Genomic DNA, 26,874 nt, shown 5'->3' on the forward strand with positions numbered 1-26,874 from the left:
TAGAGAACTCTCGGTTCTAACACTAATAACTGCCTTCATCTGTTTTTTTTTTTCTTCTTCTTCTTTCTTCTTCCAGTTTTGGGTTTCCTACTTTATACAAGATACAGTTTCTCCTCTAGCTCAAAGTCTCAGCAATTATCATGTATTTTGTTGATCTCATTTGTGATTTAAAAATTTTTCTTATTACCTAAATAATTTACTATTCTTCTAAACTGCCTGTTTTCTTTTTATTTCTATTTACCTAAATTTACTCATTTTCAAAAGCCTTAAAAAATGTCTTCTTAATTTCTTAGTCTTTTTATTCTGGCTTCTGACCTTTATTACTATACCTGCTGCTGAAGTGAACACTCACCCTTTTGACATTTAATAACCGCACAAAGAAGATAATTATTTCAAGTAATTTTGAAAATAGTAATCTGATTCTATATTCCTGGTGGCATAACTTATAAGGTAAAAGGAAACCTCTGCAAACAAATCTTAAACTTCACTAAGTGGGTTTATTTCAGAAGCCAGCTTCTGGCTATGACAGACTACTCATAATAGACTAATCCTTTCACCAACAAGTACAGAAGACAGTATGATAACTTCTTCTGAGTGCTTAAAGAAAATAACTGCAAGTGCAGGGTTCTACACCCAGCAAAAATATCCTTCAAAGAATAAAAGTGAAATAAAGACATTTTCAGACAAAAACTGTGACTACTAGAAACATCACTACCAGATCTACACTGGATGAAATACTAAATGAGAAGGAAAATGATCGTAAGATTGAGGCATAGAAATAGAATTGAAGGGCAGTTGGATGAAAGGGTAAATATGTTGGTAAATATAAATACTGACTATATAAAAAATTAAGACACGTTGAAAGTAGTACAAAAGGCAGGAGGGGATTAATGCGTTTAAAGTGCTCGAAGTTTATTGCATTGTTTGCGAAATGATAAATATACGAATTTGTATTAAAGTTGAATACAACAAGGATGTACACTGTAATCTCTCGGTAATCAATGTAAGAATTGTAATAGAATGTATAATCAACAATCTAATAGGGCGTAAAAATGAAATAATAAAAATACTTGATACAAAAGAAGTTAAGGAAAGAAGGAATGAATATAGATTTGATAAACAGAAAACAGATTAATATGGCATGAACCCAGACATATCAGTAAACAGTAAATACATTAAACAGACTAAGTACTCAAATTAAAAAATAAAGATTGTCCGAGTGGAAGAAGAAAAGGAAATTACATGCTGCTATCAAGAGACACATCCTAAATATACAGTTATAGGAAGGTTAAAAGAAAAAAAAAGTAGAGAAAGATACAGCATGCTCACAATAACCAAAAGAATAGTTATTTTAATATTGCTAATAATACTTTAGTGTGATAATTTTGAGACAATTTTATGTATACTACAGGATAAAGCAAATATATAAATATGTAATATTATTGAGAACCAACATTTCTATTGATAGAAGGCATACATATAAAATATAAAAAATTAAGATAAAAACCAAAGTATTAAATTTTAATTGGAAACATCAATATGAACTCATGGTTTTCTTAGCTCTAACCATGCAAGAACCTAAAAGCAATAACACCTCAGTAGCAGTGAGCACCTCTGAAACAGAGATCTTGGTTTCTCATTAACATTCCCCACTAAAAGGGATCATGGTTTCTTAGAGAATTGTCTCATTCCAACCTGATACAGAGAAAGTACAAGATGAGCCAAAGAGATCTTGTGCCAGAACGTGAAGAAATGTTCAAAGATTTAATGAGGTCATCAAAAGGACATGAGACCCACTTGAAAGGGTCCCTACTAACCAAATGTGGATAATTTGTGCATCTAAAAGAATAATCACTCTAATTAAATAAACATACTGATTATTTTTTAAAGCAAGAGAGAAGAAAACTTTCTTGACAAAAATGCCAGATAATCAATGTAGAAGGAATGACAGAAATAGAAAATTACCATTTTGCAACCTCCAGTGTAATAATGCATTCAGCAAAAGGTCATCAATGGATGTTAAAGTCAATCAGTAAAAAGTTGTGGGGCACAGGACACTTACTGTACAGTAACAAGTATTGTCCCACAGAATATCTAATGATTCCAATAGAGAGATCTGGTGGTCACCACCCTAACTAGTGATCAAACTTCGCATCATTAATAATGGGACAACCTTATCATATGAGGCTTCTGATGTGATATATCATCTGAAATTTTCTTACAAAAATATTTATTTGAATTTACCCAAGCCCTTCAATCTGACTACCAGTTTACCAGACATAAAGAGGCTAGAGGAATAAATTAGATGACACCATGAAGAATCAGACAAATTTAGATGCTGTAAGAACTGGCTTAGGTTCTTTTAAAAAAATGCCTTAAACTCTTTAAAAAATTCAATATTATAAAAAATAATTTTTTTAAATGCAGGAATATTGTTCTAGATCAGAAGAGATAGAGGAAATATAATGACCAAATGCAGTATCTGAACCCGGAGTAGAGGTGGAGGGCTGAGAGATGTAAAAAAGTTATGTGAGCGATTGAGGAAATTTGAATATGGACTCTATATTGGATATTGTTGAACTAATGTTAATTTTCTCACATGAGATAATGGTTGTTATTTAGGAGAATGTCTTTATTCTTAGGTGATAGGAGTTAAAAGAAGGATTGTCATGACGTCTGTAACTTACTTTCAAATGCTTCAGCAAAAACTGAGAGTGAGGGACAAAAAGTAACTGTGGCAAGTTTATTGATGTTAAAAATCTTAGTCACTGCAAATTGGTATAGCCACTATGGAAAACAGTATGAAGGTTCCTCAAAAAACTAAGAATTGATTACCATATGAAACAGCAATCCCTCTACTGCATATTTACCCCAAAGACTTGAAAACCCATATCCAAAAAGATATTTGCACACCGATGTTCATAGCAGCATTATTCACGGTGGCCAGGACAAGGAAGCGCCCGAAGTGTCCTACGATAGCTGACTGGCTAAAGAAGCTGTGGTACATATATACAATGGAATATTACTTAGCCATAAGAAGAGATGAAATACTGCCGTGAATGGACCTCGAGATAATCATGCTAAGCGAAAAAAGCCAGACTGCAAAAGTTGAAACTAACATGATATCACTTATATGTGAGATATAAACCTGAAAGCAACAAATGAAAAGGACAAACAAACAGAGACTCGTGGATATGGACAATACACTAGTGGTTACCAGAGGGTAGTAAGGAGGGAGGAGGAGGTAGTGAGGTAAAGGGGGTCAGAAAGAAATCTAACTATGGGAGGTAACCACTCAGTATAAATATATATAAGCCTTACTGTTAAAGTGTACTGCTGAAACTTACTGGATTTTGTTAAGCAATATCACCATAAAAAATTAGTTAATTAATTTTAAAAAATCTTAGTCTCAAAGCATAATACTCATGGAGGATGACAGATAATCCATTTTTCGTATTAACATTTTTACAGAGCTGCCTTCAGTACTATCTACCCCTGCTTTTATCAGTGTCAAACACTGGGATTTCACATAACATTTTATTTGAAAAAAGCAGTGAAATCATTTCTCTGGCCAGTGTCTGACAACACATAGCAAGCTTCCAGGGCCCAGTGCAGACACTGCTGGTCAACTGGACAGTCCTGCTCAATCTGGGCTTGGCATTTCATCACAATGTGCCAGTCGGCCATTATCAGATGTATTTGGAAAAAAATTACTTGTCATCTCAGAACCAGATCAAAGACCTGCATACTGAATCAATCACATTGTCTTAGCATCTCACAGAACTGTTTTGCTCAATCGGTTTACAATGGGCGATTAAAAGAAAACACTCTGGTATACTGTTGGATATTGAGTTTATTGTGAGGGTGATTATGAATATATTCTCCAGTGCTTGATTCACAGGATAAATCTCTCAGGAGTCAATCTCAGTATTGGGAAAAGCTGTGAGTCTCCTGACGAAATGGCTTGCTTTTTGATTTATGAACAAAATTATAAATCTTGTAGGTGGCTGTTTATTTCCTTGCTCTGTCTACTAGGACAAATTTGTGGTCCTCCTCTAATAACTATCTAGGACTTCATGTTATGTTTTTTTTGAACTAACAATAAATACTTCTGTGTTATCTTATTTTCCATACCCTCTTTTCTCTTTGTCCATTTTTCTTCGTCCATTGATTTAATCTGAGGGTATGGTATATATCTTTGCAGGACATTTCAAATCTTTTTTGAATTATTATGTGCTTAACCACATGAATAAACAGAATGGTGGCAAGGCAAATAGAAAGTAAAACTTGCAGAGAAAGAAAATGCAGGCCTAATTGGCAGACTCGTTACTATGGATGAAAGGAAGGTATTCAAAATCTCTAGCTTTACTCAGAAAATGGTGAAACAAAGAACATACATGAAGAAGGAAAGGAAAAGATAACTACTTTGAGATGATGAGTTAGGTTTTCGGGAAATTGATTTAGCAGGTACATAATCAAGTGGGTGTTGTTTAGGCCACTGGGAACATGTTCTAGAACAGGATGGTGATAAGTTGACTTGAGAGCCATCAACATTAAAATAATAGCTGAAGCCAAGAAGGGTAAAAACATTCCCTGGCGAAGTGCAGACAGAAGATTGAAGTATAAATACTATGGGTAAGGCTAGGATTAGGGGTTTGGGGAAGAATCTACCAGTGATAATGAAAGGAGGATTAATTGAAGAAGAGAAAGCATCAAAATAACAATGCAATAAAAGTCTAGGGAGAACATAATTTCAAACAGCAATATTAATATTTACAATGGAAGATGCCAAAATAAATGAGACAAGTAAAGAAAAGACCGTTGGCTTTATTCAAGGAAGCACTGTGGATCTTTGAATGGTGGGGCAGAGACACATAATCCTAACCTGAGGGTCCTCTGCCTGTCTCTTAGTGATGGTTTGCTAGGTATCAACTCCAACTGTAAAGCCATATCTTTGAATTATTATTAGCTTTCCGCACAACGGAAATATGTGTCTTTAGTATGTTAATATCATATTGCAAACTCCTTTTATATTTTAATAATTGACACAGGAATCTCAATGCTAATGACTCAGTAATTATGGTGACATGAGTAGAATCCAGAATCTAAAATTTAATACCATACCATATTCTAATTCTGGGTTTTAAAACGTGAAAGGAAATGAATCAAAATTCACGTATCCAGGACCCCAATACCTCTTATTTCCACCATTAAGAAACTCCATGTCAGCAGAAGGCTTACCTTTTCTATCTGGAATTGCCAGCAGGTCTGCTTAAACTTGCTTGCCACCATGTCATATTCTGCATGACCAGGTTGTAGCTCAACAAGACAGACATCCTGCTTCTTCATGTCACTCCAGTGCGCAGGGATCTCAACTGCAAAATAGACATTTGAGGACACCCTTGTACCTGGGGAGGCTCATCTACACAGGCCACATTCCTAGTACACTTTGAAAAACTGAGTGTCATTTGCATTTCTGTTTTACAATCTCCTAATTCAAGGCATTAGAGAAATTGCTAACTCACTAAGAGAACATTTTTCAAAGCGTGGAACCACAGACAACCACAGAACCAACTATCATGCTTGTTAAACAAATAAATAAAACCCCACAGACTTATTGAATCACAATCTCTGAGTAATGAAACCCGTGTACCTACAACTTAACAAGTTTTGATTATGCCCAGATTTGAGAACTGATGATGTAGTGTAATTCAGCTGCATAATCTGTTAGGTCTCTAATCTGTCATAATTTAAGACTTTCACAATAAAATTTCCCTACAACTTTTTAAACAGTTGCTACTGTCTTGTTTACAAATGCATGGCTTTTTGCTAGAACTCCGCACCACCACAAGGCCCTCCACATCTGTTCTCTCATGATTCTTCATGGCATTCTTAAGAGTTGAGTGGGTGGCAGGTTTTGCTATGTGACAGATTGTAGTGGCAGCTCTGTCTCCCCATCTGCTAAACAGAATATTATTCTTGTCATTTCTCAAGGGTTTCTCAGAGTGTGAGGAATTCATTCACACCAATCTCACAAGAGATGAAGATATTGTACTGGAAGGGAAGCCAATTCACTTGTTCTCAGTGGGGGACTTCTGTGGTTTGAAGGCAGGAATGGCTGTCTTCAGAAGACAAGCGCTCCCTTCTCAGGGAACAGATCCAATCAGAGAATCTGATGACCGCTTCCTGGCGGACGTGTCAAGGAACCTTATTTTCAGGACAGAAGAAGTGACTTCTGGGCGAAGAACCTGCAGGCTCCTGATCCTCTCTGGGTATCAGTCGCAGACACAGAACGTGCCCCCTCTCTGACCAGCCTGTCTTCCCCCTTTTGTTCTAAAAACCTCGGGCCACTTTTCTTTATATCCCATGGCCTTACATCTCCTGATTGAAGCAGGCATTACCTCCCCCAGAAGAACTGCTCTCGGAAGGTTGTAAACTGTAAAAAGGCCAGGTTTGGCTACTGTTAACACTAAGATGGTCAAACTCAGTCTGTTGGGCAGGCCCATGCTGTATACCCAGCCATAAGGTAAGATCCTTAAGCTCAGAGACCAAGTTTTCTATTTCATTACACAAGGGTTCCTTGAATTTTATCTACTTAAATACAGTTTTGATGTACATACAAAACCGTGCTAAGCCCAAAGAGTAAAGTAATGGATAAAATTAAGAAGGGTTGACTCACTTTTAGATTTCGTGAGACGCTGAACAGGTAAGCTGTGTCCCTTTGCATTTGTAGCAACGTATGTGTTCAAGTCCACTGTGTACTTCTGATGATTAATTTTGACAACAAGTGTCTTTATATTTTTCCTCCTTGCATCCTCCAATTGCAGATTGGTTACTTTGTCAAAATGATGAAAAGTGTTATTGTCATTATATTGCCATGCTATAATTTCACTGATATAATCTGCTCTGAATTCCTGCTCTTTGGTCAATCGAACTGTCTTCATCATTTTCTCAATTGCATTTCTGGCCTGTTCCACATCTCTGCTAATTCCTGAAACCTCAATCAAAGGTCTTTCAGTGTCCAAGGAAATGGCAATATTTAAGTTCTTCTGCAGCTTAGTCAATTCTTGATATTCCTTTTCTTCAAAGTCTTTGATATGTTCTTCTTCACTGGTGTACAGACCTTGTTCCTTTTTAATCATATCCTGTATCCAGGTGAGGGCATTTTCCACATTTTTTTCATTTTCACCACACACCTGAAAAATTGCTGATTCTTTTTTTTTTTCCAAGACCAAAGGAGTTTTTTTGTGGGGAGACTGCTTTGAGAAGCCAAAAATTGCTAAAAAAGAAAAGAAAGGGGACAAAACAGATGCTTTAGATAGAATAAAAAAAAAAGAAAGAACGAAGAAAAAAAGATTAGCTATTTATTTCCTTAAATTTTGTGGTAGGTCACCCAAGACTATTTTATCTTACAACTGGAAGTTTGTACCTTTCAACCCCCTTCACCCATTTCACCCACTTCCTACCCCGCACCCCCAGAGCCTCTGACAACCATCAATTTGCTCTCTGTATGAATGAGTTTGGGTTATTTTTAAACATTCCACATAGAAGTGAGATCATACAGTATTTGTCTTTGTCTGACTTATTTAGGATAACGTCCTCAAGGTCCAACCATGTTGTCACAAATGGCAAGATTTTATTCTTCTTTTTTTGATGAATGATATTCCATTATATATATTTTTTCCCCACATCTTTATTCATTCAATTGCCAATGGACACTTCAGTTGTTTCCATGTCATAGCTATTATAAATAATGCTGCAATGAGGCGCAAATATCTTCTTGAGAGAGTGACTTCGTTTCCTTCAGATAAATACTTGGAAGTGGAATAGAACCTATTAGATCTATTTTTAATTATTTGAGGAACCTCCATACTGTTGTCCATAGTGGCTGCACCAATTTGCAGTTTCCCTTACATTGTACAAGGGTTTCCTTTTCTCCATATTCTTTCCAATGCTTATTTATTTCTTGTCTTTTTTACAGTAGTCACTCTAACATGTATGAGGTGATATTTCATTGTGGTTTTGATTTGCATTTCCCTGATGATTAGCGATGTTGAGCAGCTTTCATGTACCTGTTGGCCATCTGTCTGTCTTCCTCGGGAAAACATCTATTCAGAACCTCTGCCTATTTTTTAATCAGATTATTTTCTGTTATATATATCTATAGATATAGATATATCTATAGATATATATATATATCTATAGATATATCTATATCTATAGATATATATATATATATCTATATCCATAGATATATATATATATATGAGATTAACCCCTTATCAGATACAGGATTTGCTAATATTTTCTCCCATTCTTTAGGTTTCATTTCATTGATGGTTTCCTTGCCATACAGAAGCTTTTCTGTTGGATGTAGTCCCACTTGCTTATTTTTAATTTTGCTGTTTGTACTTTTGGTGTCAAATCCAAAAAATTCTTTGCCAATACCAATGTTGGGGTGTTTACTCCCCATGTTTTCTTCTAGAAGTTTTATGGTTTCAGGTCTTATATTCAAGTCTTTAATCCATTTTGAGTGGATTTTTTGTATGGGGTAAAAGAGTGCTTTAGTTTCATTCTTTTACATGTCCGTCTGGTTTTCCGAGCACCATTTATTTTAGTGTATGTGCTGCCAAAGCAAGCACCTAATACTATTTATTGAAGAGTTTATCCTTTCCCCATCGTATATTCCTGGCTCCTTTGTTGTAAATTAATGGACCATACATGCATGGGTCTATTTCTGGGCTCTCTATTCTCTTCTATTGATCTGTGTATCTGTTTTTATGCCAAAGCCATGCTGTTTTCATTACTATAACTTATAATATAGTTTGAAATCAGAAATTGTGATGCCTCCAATTTTGTACTTCTTTCTCAAGATTGCTTTGCTATCTGGGGTCTTCTGTGGCTCCATACAAATTTTAGGATTGCTTGTTCTATTTCTGTGAAAAATGCCATTGGAATTTTGATAGGAATTATACTGAATCAATAGAATGCTTCAGGTAGTATGGATATTTTAACAATACTGATTCTTCCAATCTGGGATCGCAGAAGATCTTTCCATTTATTGGTGTCTTCTTCAGTTTTTTTCATCAATGTCTTATAATTTTCAGTGTATAGATTTTTCACTTCCTTGATTAAATTTATGCCCAGGCATTTTATTCTTTTTTGCAATTATAAATGGAAATGTTTTGTTAATTTCTCTTTCTGATTGTTCATGAAAGAGTAGCTATTTCAAGTCAGACAAAGACAAATACTGTATAATCTTACCTATATGAAGAATCTAAAAAAAAAAAAAAAAAAAAAAAAACACTTCTCCCCAAAAGATAAACTCCCAAACTCATAGAAAAAGAGATCAGATGCATGGTTACCAGAGGCAGAGAGTAGGGGAAGGAGAACTGGAGGAAGGTGGTCGAAAGGTATAAATTTCCAGTTATAAGGTAAATAAGTACTAGAAGATGTAATGTAAAGCATGGTAACTATAGTTCAAACTGCTGTATAAATATATATTATATATAATATATACATCGTTGTTAAGAAAGTAAATTCCTTGAGTTCTAATCACAAGGAAAAATTTTTTTTTCTTTTTTTCTTTCTCTTTTTATTGTATCTACATAAGATGATGGATGTTAACTAAATGTGTTGCAATAATCAGTTCACTATATAAGTCAAACCATTATGCTGTACAACTTAAATTTCTACAGCGATGCATGTAAATGATATCTCAGTAAAACTAGGTGGAGGGGGACCTAATAAACTACCCAAAAACATTTAGGAAAAAATTAACTATTTCTCATGTGACATCAATATTAGGAATATACATTTCACGAAAATGAACAACTCACATGCAAGTTTATGTATCACAGACTGTTGGGGAGAAGGCTGAGATCCTTCTCTTTTTTTCATGGCGGCATAAAACACATCCAGTACTTGAGGCAGAAAGATAACAACTTTAACTTTTTTCACAGACTGGACTGATCCTTTCTGGATAAAGTCTTCAATGGCATCAATTACGGCTTCAGCAACCTTATCTGGGTCTTGTCTGGCATTTCCTGGGAAAGCAAATGACAAAATTGACTGAGGGGGAAAAAAAGAACCATCTAGAAAAGGCTGAAAAATAAATTAGAGATTCCAGTTCTCACAGAATAAATGCCTACTTCGCAGCTCTTTCATCACCATGGCCTTTTCTAAAGATGCATCGGCAAACACTTTTGAAGTGGGGAACTTTTGTTCCAGGATGTCAGGAAGCTGACAGTCTGACAATGAACAAAGTACCTGGAAAACTAACTTTTGGTATCTGATACTGATATCTGCTCCATTCAGCGGATCCCAGGTCACTGTCTTTCTCTATGTTATGGAGCACAGTTAATCTTTCTTGGCTCACGAGTGACCTCAAAAGAGTTATAAAAAGTAAAAGATCCTATATTCATGTGGATATATCATACTCTTTATAGAAAGAAAAAAGCAATTTTTTTTTTCTCAATCACCACTCGACTTTACTGCATGTATTCTTATTCTTCCGAGATGTCTTTGGGGGCTTGATTTAAAGTAAGCTAATTTTGTAAGATGCCTGGAGCTATTAGCTCTTTGTTATATTCTATACTTTTTTACATGAAAGCTATCCATGAGCCTCCAGGAAGTCTTTCGTCACACACCCTGTCTAGCAGGATTTAAGATTGCTATATGAGCAGTCTTTTCCTAAGTAAGCATGCTCCATATCTTGCTTCTCAAGCCTACTACCTAGATAAGAGCATGAAAAGTTCCTTGAAAAATATTATAAAAAACCATGGAAGAAGTCCCATATGAATGGCAGATGTTACATGAGCAGGAGGAATGTAAAAGTCCTCTGACCAACCTGGTGTGATATACTAAGGGCCCACTTTGATTAGCCCCATGGATGGTGTCCACCTTCATTGCAGAAATGAAAGTAGACTCTTTGACTGGGCTATGCAGACAATTGCGGAATGTAGACAAATCCTATATAAAAGTAACCAAGAGGATTTATTCAGGGTTTTTTGTTGTTGTTATTGTTGTGTTGTTGTTGTTATTGTTGTTGTTGTTGTTTTCTATTAGCTGAGCAGGGAAAGAGGGAAATTTTTCTTTACAAAGCTGTTATTTCATGATGTTTGAGAGAATTTAAATGGGAGTGTTCAGATATATTCATGCACTCTCAGTCAACATTTGCTATGTCCCATCACAAGCTACATGCTCATCTAGGCACTAAGACACAGAGGATGTGATACATGGGGATGAACAAGCATTCAATAGGTGAAGTATGGAAAACTGAGGGAAAGCCTAAGTCCTATAGAAATGTGTAACATGCATGTAATATGTTCAACCTGGTGTGTTCAGGGAAATAGATGTGGTTTTGAGAAAAATAAGTCTGGGGTGGGGGAGGTGGCAGAATAGAGGAGGAACTAGAGCAGAGAGCCCAGATCCAGAGAGGGCTAGGTTGGAGGCTATAATAAAAGGTTAGGCAAGAGCTGAAGAAAGAGAGGGGGCCAAGAAGATGGTGGATTAAGTAAACACTGCCCTTGCCTCCTATAATGAACACATCAAAATTGCAACTAAGTTTCTTGAAGGCCAGAGTAGACATTCAAACTCAGATTTCTGAGCAATAGAATCATCAATCCAGTGCCTAGCTAATCTCTCTGGGATGGGTCAGCTCCATTCTACTTCCAGCCTGAGGGTATTTGCCTCTCCTGACCAGCTCTCTTAAGAAAAACCAAGCAGTAATGCCTGATCAAAGCAGAAGACTCAGATTCCTGGTGGTGGGGGGAGGGGTAGCTCAAAGAGCCCACCATACTAATGATAAACCGAAAGCATGAAGAATCACACAATCATTATATACTTTGAGGAAAACAAGAAAATAAAAGAGGCCAAGTAGGCTGAAAAGAATAAGATGGTGAGTCCTTTCGACCCATTAGAACCCACTGTGTCATAGTGATGACAGACTTCTGCGCAGAGATGCCCTAAGGCCAACCTAATCAGCCACTTTTGAAGAGGTGAGAGAAGAGGGCTGGAAATGCTCATCTGGGAGTAAGCTACAGGCAGGTGGAAGCCAATGGATGCCCTGATGTTTTCCATGGAGAGGGGACATAGGAAGAAGTTAAGGACTAAATAACAGCGATGTAGGATTAAATATGTAGGGGATAGAACAAGACAAAGGAACAGATTAAAGAGAAAGATGGCCTGGCCTTTTTTTTCCTCCCCTCCCATCCTTTCCCCTGCCTTCCTCTTCCTTCCCCTCCATATTAGAGAGAAAATGTCTCTCTGATATTCTACCAGTCTCTTCAGTTTTCTTTGTTTTTACTACTCTTACTTAAACCACCCACAGGCTTTGCTCATTCTTTCAGCGCTGCCTTGGAGTGAGGAATTTGCTCTTACTCAGACTCAACATGAACTGCATTAGAGTCAGCAGCAAATCAAGGGAAAAGGGACACCAAGGGATTTAGCCTTGAAAGGCTACCAACCTGTCCCAATGGCTGGGAGGCAAACAGACGAGTAATTCCGTCTTTCGCACTCCTGCAAAACACAGGAAACAGATTTCTTGACATCATTTCCACCAATGACATGAATAATATTCTTGCACTTCAGTAATCCACCTTCAGTAATTATATAACCATTGTTGTTCTGTTGACCTAAAAAACACAAAACAAAAACGTGCAAGATCAGATGTTGAACTCACTCTTTGTTTGGAAAGCAAAATGTCTGGTTTGGCAAATAAAGCATTGTATGTGAATAAGAGACTCCTAAAATGCTACCTTGGATGAATCTTTCTTGTTTAATGTTTTTTAACTGTGGCATCAGCCTTCAATTTTTTTTCACTTCTAATTCTCTACGACTCGAATTCTTTAGAAAATGTATGATTTTAAGATTAACATATTGTCTCCCCAGTCCAAAGACTTTCTTCAGCCTCTCCACAGCCTCCCATAGTTAGCTTCCACTTACAATTTAGGACCAAAAAACAGCATTGTGCCTTACCTAGGCGAACACAGTCTGCTTCCACATTTTGTCCAGCATGTTCCAAAATTGCTCTGGAGACCCCTACATGAGAACATCGAGATGGTTAAAAACACAAATAAAAGAAGCACAACAGTACATTTGGATCAGTGCATTTGCCTCATTATCTAAACACTTTCCACATCATCAAAGGATTCCTATAACCTTGGCATTTCTGGTCACAAAAAAGAAAAATTCACAAAATAACTGTTAACAATAGCAAGAAACCATGTCAAAATAATTTCAAAGTTATTAATTAATATTAATAAGCCAAAGCCGTAGAAACCAATTTGGCTATGCAACTGTAGAATAGTCTAGCTATAGAAACCTTCCTTCATGGGATCTACTGTGACTATAAAAATAATCAAAACCCTATAAGTAAAGTACCTGCTTTGAGATTAAATGTCTTTGATGTTGAATTTACAATCACATCTGCCTCCTCTTTTGTGATATCTCCAGAGGCCACCTGGAAGGTGATGTGGCCAATTTTCATTTCATGCACTCCTGAATCAGTGCTAGAAGCAGTCCCATAGAAACCTGAGAGGAAAAAGAAAAATGGAGTTATAAACTAAGTCAACAACAGCAAGAATGACTTAGGTCTCATGTTCCTCACACGGGCCCCTCCATACTTCTCTCTCTCTCTCTCTCTCTCTCTCTCTCTCTCTCTCTCTCTCTCTCTCTCTCTCTCTCTCTCCCCCCCTCCCTCCCTCCCTCCCTTTTTCTCACTCTCATCTCTGGTCTTTATCCTCGGCTGCAGTGATGGTCTGTTTTTGAAAACGAATGATAAAATAAAATAAGTAACAAATGTGGACTTCCGGTGCGGGCCAAGTAGAAGTTAGCCTGCTCTAACTTATCTTGCTCACTGATGACAACTAAAACCATGGAACAAATACAAAAACACCCCACTAAGTGAGACTGAAGAGCAAATGACAGCAGGCAGAGTTTGGGGTGAGGGGAGTCAAAATCTGAAAAGGCAACCTGTATAGAGGGTAGTTTCTCATTTTGCTTTGTTTTGAAAATTTTCCTCTTTTACCTCCCAGCTTGACCCAAGGGTGGCCCTAGCTGCAGAACTGCTCAATGAGCACTGGTACCAAAATTCTCAGAGGATACCTGTCTTTGTGGCCAGAAGATTGAGAACAGGGTTCCCTGTGAGGATTGGGAACATTATGGCAGGGATCCTCCTTATTGCCAATATTTATTTCTTTTTTAACCTAGGCTCTACCCCAAGGTAACCCTAATTGCTTAACTCCACAGTGGCACCACACGGAGCTAAAACTCTGAGAGCATTCTGTATTTCTCTCCAGAGGAATCAGGAATAAGAACCCTTGTGATCTGATGAGTGTATATACGTGTGTGTGGGAAATCTCTGTGGGGTAAACTTGATCATACAAAATTATGAGGCAACGGAACAGGCAGCTTCCACTCCCAGGGAACCCTGTCTTTCTGGCAAGAGGAGCTGGAAAGTAGGCTCCTGCATTCAGGGAGTGTAAAGGGGATCCTCGCAAGGGGCGAGCTGGAGAAGATGATCCCCAGTCTGTGTGGGAACTGGAATAAATCCTGAGCCTGCCCCAGAGCCACGCATGTTGGGACAGACCCAAGCAGCGTGGCAAAGGCTGAGAGAACTGAAGGGACACTGGAACCGCTGCCCACCCAGAAGGTGAAATTGAACTTTCAGAATGAACTTAACTGTCTGACTAACTGATAAAACAAATAAACAAACACCATTTTCCAGAGGATTTTACCCAGACCTGTTTCATAATATGATCATTAAAATGACCAGCGTGTAATCCAAAATTGCTTGTCATACAAAGAACCAAGAAAATGTGACCAATTCTCAAGAACATAGACACTCAATATAGATGTTAATCTCAAGATGATCTAGATGTTAGAATTATCAGATAAACTATCTACTATGCTTTCAACTATCTACTATAACTATGTTCCCTGAGTTTCCATCGGAAAGCATGGAAATGATTCGAAATGAATGGAAATACAGGAGTCTCTGCAGAGAAGTATAAACTATAAAATAAGAATCCAATGGACATTTTAGAACTTAAAAATTCAACATCTGAAATAAAAAATTCACTGGATAGGCTCAATTGTGTAGTAGACAGAGAAGTGAGTCAATAGATCAATAAAAATTATCCAGTCTGAAGAGCAAAGAGGGAAAAAAATTTTTAAAACATCCTCGGGGACCAACAGGACACTATCAAAAGGCTTAACATTCATGTTCTAAAGCACCAATGGAGATGAGACCACTGCAGAAAAATATTTAGAAAAATGACTGAAAAATCCCCAATTTTGATGGAAGACGACTGATGTCTAGATCCAAGAAGCCTCAGCAACTCTAAATAGGATAAACTCAAATATACAACAGCAAATACAACAGAGAAGGAGCATTTGGTTGGTATTGCCTCTTTAAATGTGTCTATTTCTAAAAACACATGTCCCATCATCCTTAGAAAACAGTAGCCTCGTCACTACTTAAAACCCATTGTACGGTTCATCCGAGTTGGCATGCCTACTCTTTTGCACCATATCATGCAAACATGGCCAGTGTCTTGCAAGTTCAGGCTCAGGTATATGGAATATAATTTAACATATTCTTCCTCACGAATTGGTTTTTCATAAAAATCATCACTATTATCTTTTATTTATCACTAAATAGTTATTTAGCAACTAGAAGTAATTTCTCAATTTAAAAGCTTTACTGAACCTTGTGTATTTTCAGCCTTGGGGATTTTGTCAGAGACGAAATTTCCATTAGCCCTTCTGTCAAATTCATCTGAAAATGCCTGGAAATACAAAGACAGTTTTAACTACTACAGTCCTCAATAGATGAATGGATTTAATTCATCATGGCTTTTGATCCTGCATGCACGAATATTTCGGAGAGAGCAATTCTCAAGCATTACTTATTATCATTATAGACTTTTAAAATTGTGAAAACAATACATATATTATTTCTACAAATGCATCCTATGAAAATTATCAATGATGGGAACAAAGATATAAATACAAAAAAATATAAATACATAATAGTGCTGTTGATAATCAAGAAATATAAAACAGTTTAAAATCCAACAAAGAAATGGTCAAATAAATTTTAATATATCCACATGTTAAAATATTTAGTAGCTATTAAGAACTGCATTTTCAAGAAACAGTTAATGGAATAAGGAAATACTTTATACTATTTAATGAGAGAATAACAATTATATAACAACACTTTGCAAAGTACACATACATAGAAGAAGACTAGAATGAAATATGACTAAAAGAATTTATTCATTTTGTATTGTTCAAAGTTCCTACAATGAGCATATATTACTTTTACAAAGTAAAAGTAAATAACTTGTTAAAAATTGTTAAAATGCAGTGTTAGGAGAAAAAAAAAACACAGGGACCGAAATACTTCAATTTTTAAGTTCTTATTTGTACCAGGAGGGGAATGACTAGGTGAGTGGTGTTTTTTGGAGCAAGAGGCTGATGCATGTATTTTACAGTTAATAAATCCGTGAGTTCCATTTCTTTGCCTGGTAGTGACACCTTCTGTAAACAAGCAACAGAAAATCTTGTTGGAAAAAGAACTGATATTTTAGCTAAAAGGCTAATATAATGAAGGGAGAGAGACTCGGAGAGACTATAGGGCCAGAGTTTCAGGCTCACAGACCTCCAGGGGTCAGGCAGGTAAGCTACAAATGTGAAGGCAGACTCATGTGACTCTAAAGGACTACACAGCACCTGTCATTCAGCCACAGCGAACTGTTCAGGCAGAAATCCATGTCCAATGTGCCAGAGCATTTACATTTTTAGGTCACGGTGGTCATCTGGAGTTTTATGTGAAATGTTTGATTTTAAAATGTTAGCAACTGATTGAATTTTTTAAAAACAGCCCAAATAAAGCAAATCTAGATGTCGTGTTTCGACCCCGAGCTTTTTTTTTTTTTTTTAACAACCTCTGCTACACCTATAAACATCTCAACAAGTTTCATTGATTTTTGTACAAATATATCCAAAGTTTAACTGTCTTTAAAAGTCTTAAGAGAGAAAGTGTCACAGTCATGTATGGAGAATTGATACTATTTCCTATGGCAAGAAAAGTGTCTGTATATACGAATCCTTTCACAGAATACCTACAGAGGACTGTGAGTCTTTAGGAAAGAAAATAGGGTCTGGGGTTGCACAGAAATAGTGAGATTTAAAGATTCAGGTTCGTGTCATAGGACTTACGCCCCTATTCATCTATTGAAAAACTCTCAGCACTTTATGACTTTAATTTAGTTCCTTTTATGTGTTTAAATCTTAGCTCCCAAAGTAATAATGATTTCTAGGAGGGAAAGTATGCACTACATGGCCATCCCATGATCCATATCACCTTGTATAATGTGAGTCATAGCGAGGTTGTTAAAAAAGCACTTCTTGACTAGAAATTACTATAGTGGTGCAGACCAAGTAGGTGGACCACATATTCTGCTTGGGTGGTTTGGCTGTCTGATTAGAACTTAGGTTAGATTTGTTGCTTGCAAAGAACTTAAAGGTATTATCTAGATCCAGAAAAATTAAGTATGACCTAAAAATTCAAATGGTCCAGTGATCCACAGACATCTCCTGGGTAGCTGGCTTTAATCCGTTTCACTCTTGCACTATTATGAAACTTTTAAAACATTTAATGTCATTTACTCTACTGGACTCTAATGACTTGGAGGTCAGGGATAATGACCTCTTATTAAATGTCTCTTGTTGTCCCACAATGCTGAGTTCAGTGGCTCGCCAACAGCTGATGTTCAGCAAATGTGAGATGGTTAACACACTCTCTGTGACTGAAGATGATTCTGGTACTTCTGGTCCCAACTCTCCTATTCTAATGAGGATGGGCTGAGTTCATTCTAACCACGTCCATCAGTTGTATCCAATCCTGATAATCTCCTATTTACAGGACCATACTACGCTTTTATATTATGTATTAAAATTTCTATCATATGGAAGGGAATGCTATAGATTAAAAGAGGGTTTAGGGATATGTCAACTCTATTTGCAATATATGGGCCTTCTGTAGATTCTGATTCAAAAAAAACAAGCTGTAAAAACAAAATAACACATTTATGAGAATTGGAAATTTGAACATTGACTTGATAATGAAATAAAGGAATGAATGTCAATTTCTTTCATGTGTGAAATAGTATTGTGAGTATGTTACTTTTTAGAAATAGCTCCAATGTCTAAAATAAATACCAAATTGCTTATGGATAAAACGTATATTTGGAATTTACTTCAAAATAATATAAGAGGAAGGCAAATAAATGGAGACAGAGATGAAACATATTGGCCATAGGATGACAGCAGTGAAGGTGAGTAATGGTTACGAGGATGTTTATTATACTATTCTGTCTACTTTTGTATAGTTTGAAATTTTCCTTAATAAGAAGTTAAATTTTTTTCTATAACCATGTATTTGCTTGAACTTTACCATGCTGCAAGTCATCTACACTACTGTTTTGCTTTCCTGTACGAGAAATACATGACCCAACCTATTCGACCAAGACGACATTGGAGACCATTAAGGCTCAGTTGCCACAACAACCAGAAATAAATGAGGCTGTACCTGAATGTTCCCGTGATCATTTGGGTGCAGCAGAAAGCAAACCTCTTGTAAAGTTGTCAGTTGGTTCTTGCTACTAAATTTGAAAACTTCTGAAATAATTAATTCAGCAAAAACAGTTTTAGGAAAACCCAAGTTTCCTGTTCCTATGGCTGGAAATGCAATCGATTTTAAGGACAAGCTCTCAGTGATTGTCAAACATTTTCTGATTATGTCTTCCATGATCTGAAAAGCACAAAACAGATCCTTACACATTTTGCCTAGAAATGGAATTTAGGACAAAAAATAAGAATTCAGCAGCTTTGACTATAATCTCTGTCTGCACCATTTTGCTTTCAACAAAAGGCAGGTTAAGGGAAGTCAGAAGGAGAAAGAAAAACATAGGAGTAGATAACGAAAAGGAAAACAGAATGTGAGAAACCCTCCAAAAAGGTTCAAACTCACTCAGCAATGAAGAAAAAAGCAAAGCAAGTACTGTTTCAATTCTTCGTGCTCTTCCATTCTTCATGACCTGGCTCTGCCTTCCTCACTAAAGATGTGTTATCGTCAATAACTCTTCCCTGATCCCCAATCAAGATTGAGTACTATAATCAATTTATATTATTAACTAGTCTTCAGGAGAAGTCTGTTACAGCTGAAAGAAAGGGCCATAAGATGGCACCTGTCAGAATGCGACATTATTACGGAATAGAAACAGAGTCCAATCTACGTTATCATGAAAGGAATTTAAAGGGGTACCAAATTTTCTGGAGAATTGAAAACCAGGCCCCACCTTGTGTGAAGATGTGCTGCCATTTTCCCAGTCTGGAGCCACCACATGAAGCACACGCTGGCAATGCAGATTGCAACCACTGGTTTGGAGAACTGTGCCCACGTTGATAGACATCTTTTGCCCAATTGTGTTCAGTTCCTCCTGGAGCTTTGGCCCAGCTTTTTCCAGGAGAGCCCTAGAAAGGGGCCCTCTGTCAAGCATAAGATTCGAGGGAACGGAGTTGACGACAACATCAGTCTTAAAGACAAAACCAACAATTTCTTTCAAATTCTAACAGAAATATTAATCAAGGATTACTGTATTTGAGCCCCTGGGCATGGCACAATGAGGTACTACTAAGATGTTTACTTTTTCAGGACTCAAATTCCACCCAAGAAAAAGTGTTATTGGATACTTATTTAAATAAAACACCAGGACAAAAGAGAACTGTCAAAGCATAAAGTATAAATGGTATAGGATCACCAAAGGACTCCAGAGGAAGTGCCTTCAGCAACTAGTGAAGACACCTCGAGTCACGTGGGGTCTGAAACATGGGAATAGTTGCAGCGGGAAGAGAGAGAAGAAGAAGTCATCGATGAAGGGGAACACTATGAACATATGTATGGTAGGTTGTGAGCCACGAGCAAATTAGTTTGACCCGACAGAGAATTTCTGCAGCAAAATTGCCTAAGCGAGGCTGGAAATGTTGGGGATAGACTCTGCAGAGGTCCTCGAGTGCCAGGCCAATTGGACTTCCCAACAGATAGTGAGGAGTTACGGAAGCTTTTCAGCAGGATAGTTAATGTGAGCAGATTAACTGGCTACATTATAACGCAAGTTGAAGACAGGAGATGGAATGTGACCAAATGACTTTCAAAGTTGCCTTGCATGGGCCACCAAGGAGCAAAGGCACAGCGGATACTCGAGCATCATGAGCAAAAGGAATGAAGGCAATGTTTTACTATTCAGTGCTCAAGCTGGACGAGAAATGGAACTCATTCCCATTGCCAACCCTCAGTCAAAATTTCCTGTGTGTTTGTTTGCTTTTTAAAATGAGAAATAAAATTATTTTAATGTTTTGAAATGGTGCAATGGTTAGGACCCTGAATAAATTCCAATCCTTGCTCTACTGTTTGTTGGCTGTTGGGTGTGGGCAAATTACTTAATCCCTGTAAGTATCATTTCTACAGCTGTGAAATGAGAATAATAATGAACCTCGGATCTACCTCACAGCATGGAATGAGCGAATGCATGCCCAGCACTTAGCATAGTGCCTGGCACATCTAAATAATCAATGCTTGCTATTATTCTTGTAAATATTATTAAGTTTATTATGTAAAGAGAAGACCCACATAATGGGAGAAAATATTTGTATATCATATATCTGGTAAGGGACCAGTATCCAGAATATATAAAGAGCTCTTAAAATTCACTAATAAAAAGGTAACCTGATATAAAGTGGCCAAAGGATCTGAATAAACATTTTTCCAAAGAAAGTATGCAAACAGCCTTCCCTAGGATTCCCCTCCCCAGGCCTGTCCACAATCCCCAGGCCTGTTAAAGAAGTAACAGCCGGCACAGCAGCGGCTTCCGGGGCTGCTATTCCCATTAGTTAGAGCTTGTGTTAAAGGTCGTTAAATACGTATTTTAAAAACATGTCACACGCAGCCCCCTCGCCCCCAGCAGAGCTACAAGAATTTTCCCCACATATTACCCACACCCCTCCAGGACCATTCTCTCTCTAATTTCCTTCCCACATTTTCTTACTGGTGTTGGGGGCTGATGGTCCCTCGGTCTTGGGCCCCCTTTCTCATCCTGGTTCAGTTCCACTGATAAGATTCCTGTTCTCTGTCCCCATCCTATGCTCTAATTTTTATGTATCTGCTATCAGAATTCGACAGGCAATTAACCTTCGATTCATCAAAATATGACAAGTGTGAAGCCACAAAAAAAGTATAGAGGTCCTTGTAAAGGTATTATTGTGAATTTTGACATTTACTGGAAAACTAGTGACCTGAATACACTTCCAGTTCCCACACGTAACTGGCCAATCTCTATCTCTATATGCTGTGGTGAAGTAGCCCAATTTTCTACAGGAACCTGTTTCCAGGCAGGATAGAGGGCCTGGGATTCTTTCCTCTGATTCTCCTCCTGACCTTAAACTTACTTTGGCAACAGACTAACTGGAGTCCCAGCACCTTGGGTGCTCTATAATAGGGACACTCACCGTAGCATTCTGCACATCCGCTTTCAACAACAGGATCTTCAGGCCTCCTGGGCACAGGAGTGCTCGTCTGTTTTCAAGGTGTCTCAAGTCAGGCTGAACTGCTGCTGATAAACTGGGCGAAGAAGCAGTACCAGGCAGGGTGTCTTTAAATACAGATTTCACAGTTTCAGCAAAGGCTTCAACAGTCTTCTCAGCTGCATCCACAAGGTAAACCTTTTTCAAGCTGCGTCCATTGCTCTTACGTTGGAAGTTTTCTTTGATGGCCACAACGATGGCCTCCACACACTGGAGTAAGGGAAAGCCAAAGGTCCCGGAGCTAATGGCGGGGATGGCTATGGATTGGTATTGGAGTTTTTCAGCCAAAAGGAGAGTTTGTTCCATGGCATTCTTTAACAGGAGCATACATGACAGGGCAACATCCATCTTCCACTTGGGCACTACCGCATGGCGAAATGGGAGCCTTCCTGCTTTTGAGATGGTGGCTTGGCCAGGAAGGATCTTGCCACTTTCCTTCACTATCTTGTCACAGTCAGCCTGGAGCTCAGGGCCGGCTGCCTTCGAAAGAGCTGCGGCAAGATCACCACTCAGGCGGAGATCTTCGTTTGCTGAATTCACCACCACTTCGACAGGAAACCGTGTCAAGTCACCCGGCTGTGCAATCAGTGAGACTCCAGAGGCCAAGTCCACCTGAGCGGAGCTCTTCTGCCCACCAGTGCCGCCTCCCTCCTCCTTTTCTTCATTCTTCTGTAGCTGTATAAAACAACCAAAACCCCGTTTGACCTGACTTTTATAGTACTCTGCTTTATCCTGGAAGATCTGGCTGGCTCCAGGCTCAACAATATTGATGCTTTTAATACAAACTGAATCCCGGGCTTGCCTGACGATATTCATTCCCTCCAGCACGTCGGTCTTTGAGCCAATTAGTAAAATGCCTTTTTGTTCATCCTCGGGATTGAAATTTACATTAACATTTATCTTCTTCATCCTGTGCAAGAATAGTTTCCCTGCCTTTAAATAATCAATAACTAAGGGAGGCTTTACTTCCATCAATCTCTCAATTCTCATGTTTTTTTCCACAAAGTCAAAAAGCAAGCTGTAGATGTCATTTACTTCTCTCGTACAACCTGCGATGAGGACCTCAGCTGTGGTTTCTGAGATAAACTCATTGACTATTACAGTCGTTGAGGAAGAATTATATTTCCTATGCAGATTGTGAGTGATCCCTTTCCATTTCCTGCTGCTAAGAAATTCCCTGTCCTCAATGTTTATGCGCTTAAAATTTAAGGCACTGACCATTTGCTTTTCGGCTTTTAATAGGACTTCAGGAGAACAGCCGGTTAAGAGAACAGCTGTACTCTTTAGGACATAAACTGCAAGAATTTTCTGTGCTATAAAAAGAGACTTAGAGAATTCTGCACAGTCGACCTGTTGCAAAAACTGGAAAACCTCAGGAGGAAGCTCAATGTTTTTCTGGTCCATGGTGTAAGTCTTCTCCTGGATGTTACACTTTAATTTATACACATCTGCACTGAGTCCTTTGAGGCACATGTGTTGAGTGGCTTCATCATAAGAAATCTCCACCTCTGGGCACTCCTTGTGGAAACGCTCCTGCATACCGCTGTGGCATAAAAGAGAATACCTTTCTGTGGAAACACCCACTTTCTCCTTCACACTTTGCTCTTCTCTTTTAATTTTTTCAGTGGTGTTTTTTATTAATTCTTTGATTTTTGGCTCAATGTTTTGTACTTCCTCTGATTTTCCCACTAAGGTTACAATCCCCATAAGTGTATCAAACTCAATCAAAATCTCATCATGTCCTAAATCATTTTTTATGGTGTCCCACAGTATTGGATCCACTGTAAATGGTGTAACTTTATATCTAGACCTGATGCCAGAGAATGCTGTCAACGCATCTTTCTTCCAGTTCATGATTCTTAGTCTTCCTTGATTGACTAAAGTGACCGCAGGTCTGACGGTAACTTCACCATTGAGTTGGGACCACGTTAATTCGCAGTGATAATGTCTCATTTCTTCATTTATCTCTTCGATCAGGTGATTCTTTTTATGCAAGAATTTCCTTAAAGGAAGATCCAGAGATTCTCTAAATGGTGCTGGAAGCTTGACTGGAGGCTTTTCTTTTCCATATAAGGCTGTGCCCAGAGAGGTATAGTGTGGGAACACAGAGAGTGGCATATTGCAGAGGTAATGTTTCTTGGTCATGATGGCACTTAACACTTAAAAGGAAAGAAATAAAATGAAGTATCCCAGTGTAATATGTTTCAAAAGAAAAAAAAAACAAACCTTTCTTATTCTGGAGAGAAAACGATCCTAATATTTATAGAATTTTGATGTTGTAACATGTTATTAAAAAGCAGCTCTAACCTTCACATATTGCAGGCAAGAGTGCAAACTGGTGCAGCCACTACAGAAAACAGCATGATAGTTCCTCAAAAAACTAAGACTAGTTTGGGTATCTACCTCCAAATTTGAAAACATTTTCTGAAAAGATATATGCATCCCAATGTTCATTATAGCGTTATTCATGGAGGCCAAGACATGAAAACAAGGGACGTGCCCTTCGATAGATGATTGGATAAAGAAAATGTGGTGCATATATACAATGGAATATTACTCAGCCATAAGAAAAGATGAAACACTGCCACTGGCAACGACATCAATGGATCTTGAGAACATCATGCTAAAGTACAATAAGTCAGACAGAAAAAGTCGAGAACCATACGATTTCAGTCATATGTGGGATATAAAACTGAACCTGATTTCACTCATATGTGGGATATAAAACTGAAAGCAACAAATGGACAAGACAAACAAAAACTCAGAGACACAAACAACTGTATAGCAGTTACCAGAGGAAAATGGAGGAGGAGGAAGGTAGAAAAGGCTAAAGGGGTCAAATATATGGTGATAGAAAGAGATTTGACTTTGGGTGGTGAACACATAATGCAATATACAGATGATACATTATAGACTTGAAACATATATAACTTTATTAACCAATGTCATCCCAATAAAGTTAATTTTATGAAAAGAGGGAGAAAAAGCAGCTCTACTCTCAATGTGCTCAACTATAAATTGATATGTATTAATGCTGCATAGGTATCCCTTGTTTAATGGAATAAATACTTTCTAGCCAAGATCATTCTATGTTAAAATTCTGTTTTATTTTGTTTTTCTGACAATACTAATATATCACCACCAGGTTAAGATAATTAGGACTTAGTTCACAAGCATGGGGATAATGTTTGCCCCAGTGTAAAGAATATTTTGGTGCTCAAAGCAAAGCACGTCTAACAATCATGCTATCTGCTGCTTCTTGTACACCTGACAACTTTGGTTTCATAGATGACTTAGATTCTATTAATACTTCTCGGGAGAGGAGTACGATAATGATTATCATAGCTAACCATGTGTCAGACACTATTCTAAGTGCTTTACATATATCAAATTAATTTAATCCTCACAACAACCCTTTGAGATAGACATACTATTATCACCACTATTTACAAACGATAAGACTTAGACTAGGAAAAGTTAGATAACTTGAACAGTGTTGTGTAGGCTGTAAGTATTTTAGCTAAGAATCAAGCCATTGTCTGAATGCTCTTGACTCTTTACCAGGGATTCTAAACCCAAGGTCATCTCATAGTCATCAGAGAGCCCCGCCCAGAGACTCTGATTCAATAGATGCTGCACCTCTCCCATCCCTGCTATAATGCACCTCCTGCCACTTTTACTGGGACAGACCCTAGGGTGGGATATATACATGTCCGTGTGTATGTGTTGTGAGAGGTGGGTACTCCTCTCCTTGAAGCCCCTCCTCATTTTGTGTTAGTTATTAGACAGGTACAAAAGGTCTAAGAAGGAAAGAAATTAGAATGAACTCCAATAACAACTTGGATTAAAATAGCGTCCTTTGGAAAGATGTTAAAAATAACTTCACCTGTGCATGATTGGCTCCTAGGCCTTGAGCCAGACATAATGAAACACGGCCTTCGGAGGTCCAGACACAGTTTCACTTCCCAAAATGGCCCCCTAGGTTCTGAGCCTGGGCAGCACCAGTGACCACCACCATGTACTACGCACCCACCACGTGCCAAGCGCTTTGCAGGTATAATCTCATTTAATTCTCACAACATTTTCTGAGGTAAGTAGTAACATGAACTCTGTTTTACAGAGGAGAGAACAGAGGCTTTTGTCAGTTAAAGGAACTTGCTAGATTACAAAGCTAGTAAGCACCAAAGCAGAATTTGAATTTGGGCCTATCTGACCTAAGAACCATCATAGATGTCACCCTAATGTGCCTTCAATTCTGCTTCCTCTCTGTAAACAAAGAGTAACTATATCCAACCACGCAGGTTAGCATGGGAATTCAGTGAGATACTGTGGCAGAAAACACCGCAAGAACCAAACCAAACCAAAACATAAGAAAAAACACAATTCACCTGCAATGGGTATTTAATAAGAGTTCCCTTTCTAAGATTTTGTTAAACTGAACCAAGTAATTTCAGAGTGAAGTGCCTAACATTCCTCTCAAATAATCTACATAAAATACAATATTGCTAAATAAATTCTCTTCTTATCCAGCTTTATCTACAGTTTGCCTTAGTATTGGTAACCCACTGTAAGTAGTTGAAATATCCTACAAGAAAAATTAATGTCGTAGGTGAACAGGAGATTGGGGAAAAGTAGAGAAATTAACAGCATAGATTATGGGCCAGACCACCCAAGTTCAGATCTTGGTTCTGTCATTTATTAGCTGTGTAACCTTGGTCAAGTTATTGGACCTTTCTGTACCTTAGTTTCTTCATTCGTAAAATAGGGATTGCAATAATAGCAATGCCCATAAAGCAGTGTCTGTGAGTATACTTTGTAGCACCCTGCAGAGCTATGTAAGTCACAATTGTAAGAAGGAAAAACCAGACAGAAAGAAAGGGAAAATCAGTGTATCTCAAACTGTGGAGAACATGGAAATGAGTGAGGCTACAGGAAGAGGTCTGGTCAACACAATCAGATGGCGCAAAGAGGTCAGGTGAAATGGAACCTTTGAAAGTGTCCTTCTGTTCACGGGGAATCCCCTAGTTAATCCCAAGCACCGTTTTCTTTCTTTCCCTAAGAAGTCTGGCCCTCCAATTCCTACTTGTCAGCCTTGACCTCTGAACATCAATGAATTCTCCAAGCTGACTTTGCACGAGCCTCAGACAGCTGGAAATCTATGTCTCTAAAACCCTCAGAAGTGTTCTGCTAAGGTTCAGCTGGACGTGGTTTTCACAGGGTCAC

At 37.9% G+C, this 26,874-nt stretch overlaps 1 protein-coding gene across 3 annotated transcripts in view; it reads right to left on the reverse strand.

The window, feature by feature from the left end:
* Positions 1-26,874, reverse strand: part of PARP14 (poly(ADP-ribose) polymerase family member 14) — a 101,489-nt gene that overhangs the window by 61,510 nt on the left and 13,105 nt on the right. For 2 of the 3 annotated variants that reach the window (XM_036219795.1, XM_036219793.1), the window contains 10 exons: positions 21,577-23,810; positions 19,371-19,607; positions 18,602-18,823; positions 15,713-15,791; positions 13,384-13,533; positions 12,979-13,041; positions 12,468-12,635; positions 9,840-10,046; positions 6,680-7,279; positions 5,242-5,375 (listed from right to left, as the gene is read on the reverse strand). In XM_036219795.1, coding sequence (XP_036075688.1) covers positions 5,242-5,375; positions 6,680-7,279; positions 9,840-10,046; positions 12,468-12,635; positions 12,979-13,041; positions 13,384-13,533; positions 15,713-15,791; positions 18,602-18,823; positions 19,371-19,607; positions 21,577-23,810 — 4,094 coding nt within the window. The remainder of the gene's footprint in view (positions 1-5,241; positions 5,376-6,679; positions 7,280-9,839; positions 10,047-12,467; positions 12,636-12,978; positions 13,042-13,383; positions 13,534-15,712; positions 15,792-18,601; positions 18,824-19,370; positions 19,608-21,576; positions 23,811-26,874) is intronic. The other variant, XM_036219794.1, reaches the window with a different exon arrangement.

The sequence above is a fragment of the Rousettus aegyptiacus genome, unplaced genomic scaffold, assembly GCF_014176215.1.
Source record: "Rousettus aegyptiacus isolate mRouAeg1 unplaced genomic scaffold, mRouAeg1.p scaffold_m13_p_4, whole genome shotgun sequence".
In the NCBI taxonomy this organism is placed as follows: domain Eukaryota; kingdom Metazoa; phylum Chordata; class Mammalia; order Chiroptera; family Pteropodidae; genus Rousettus; species Rousettus aegyptiacus.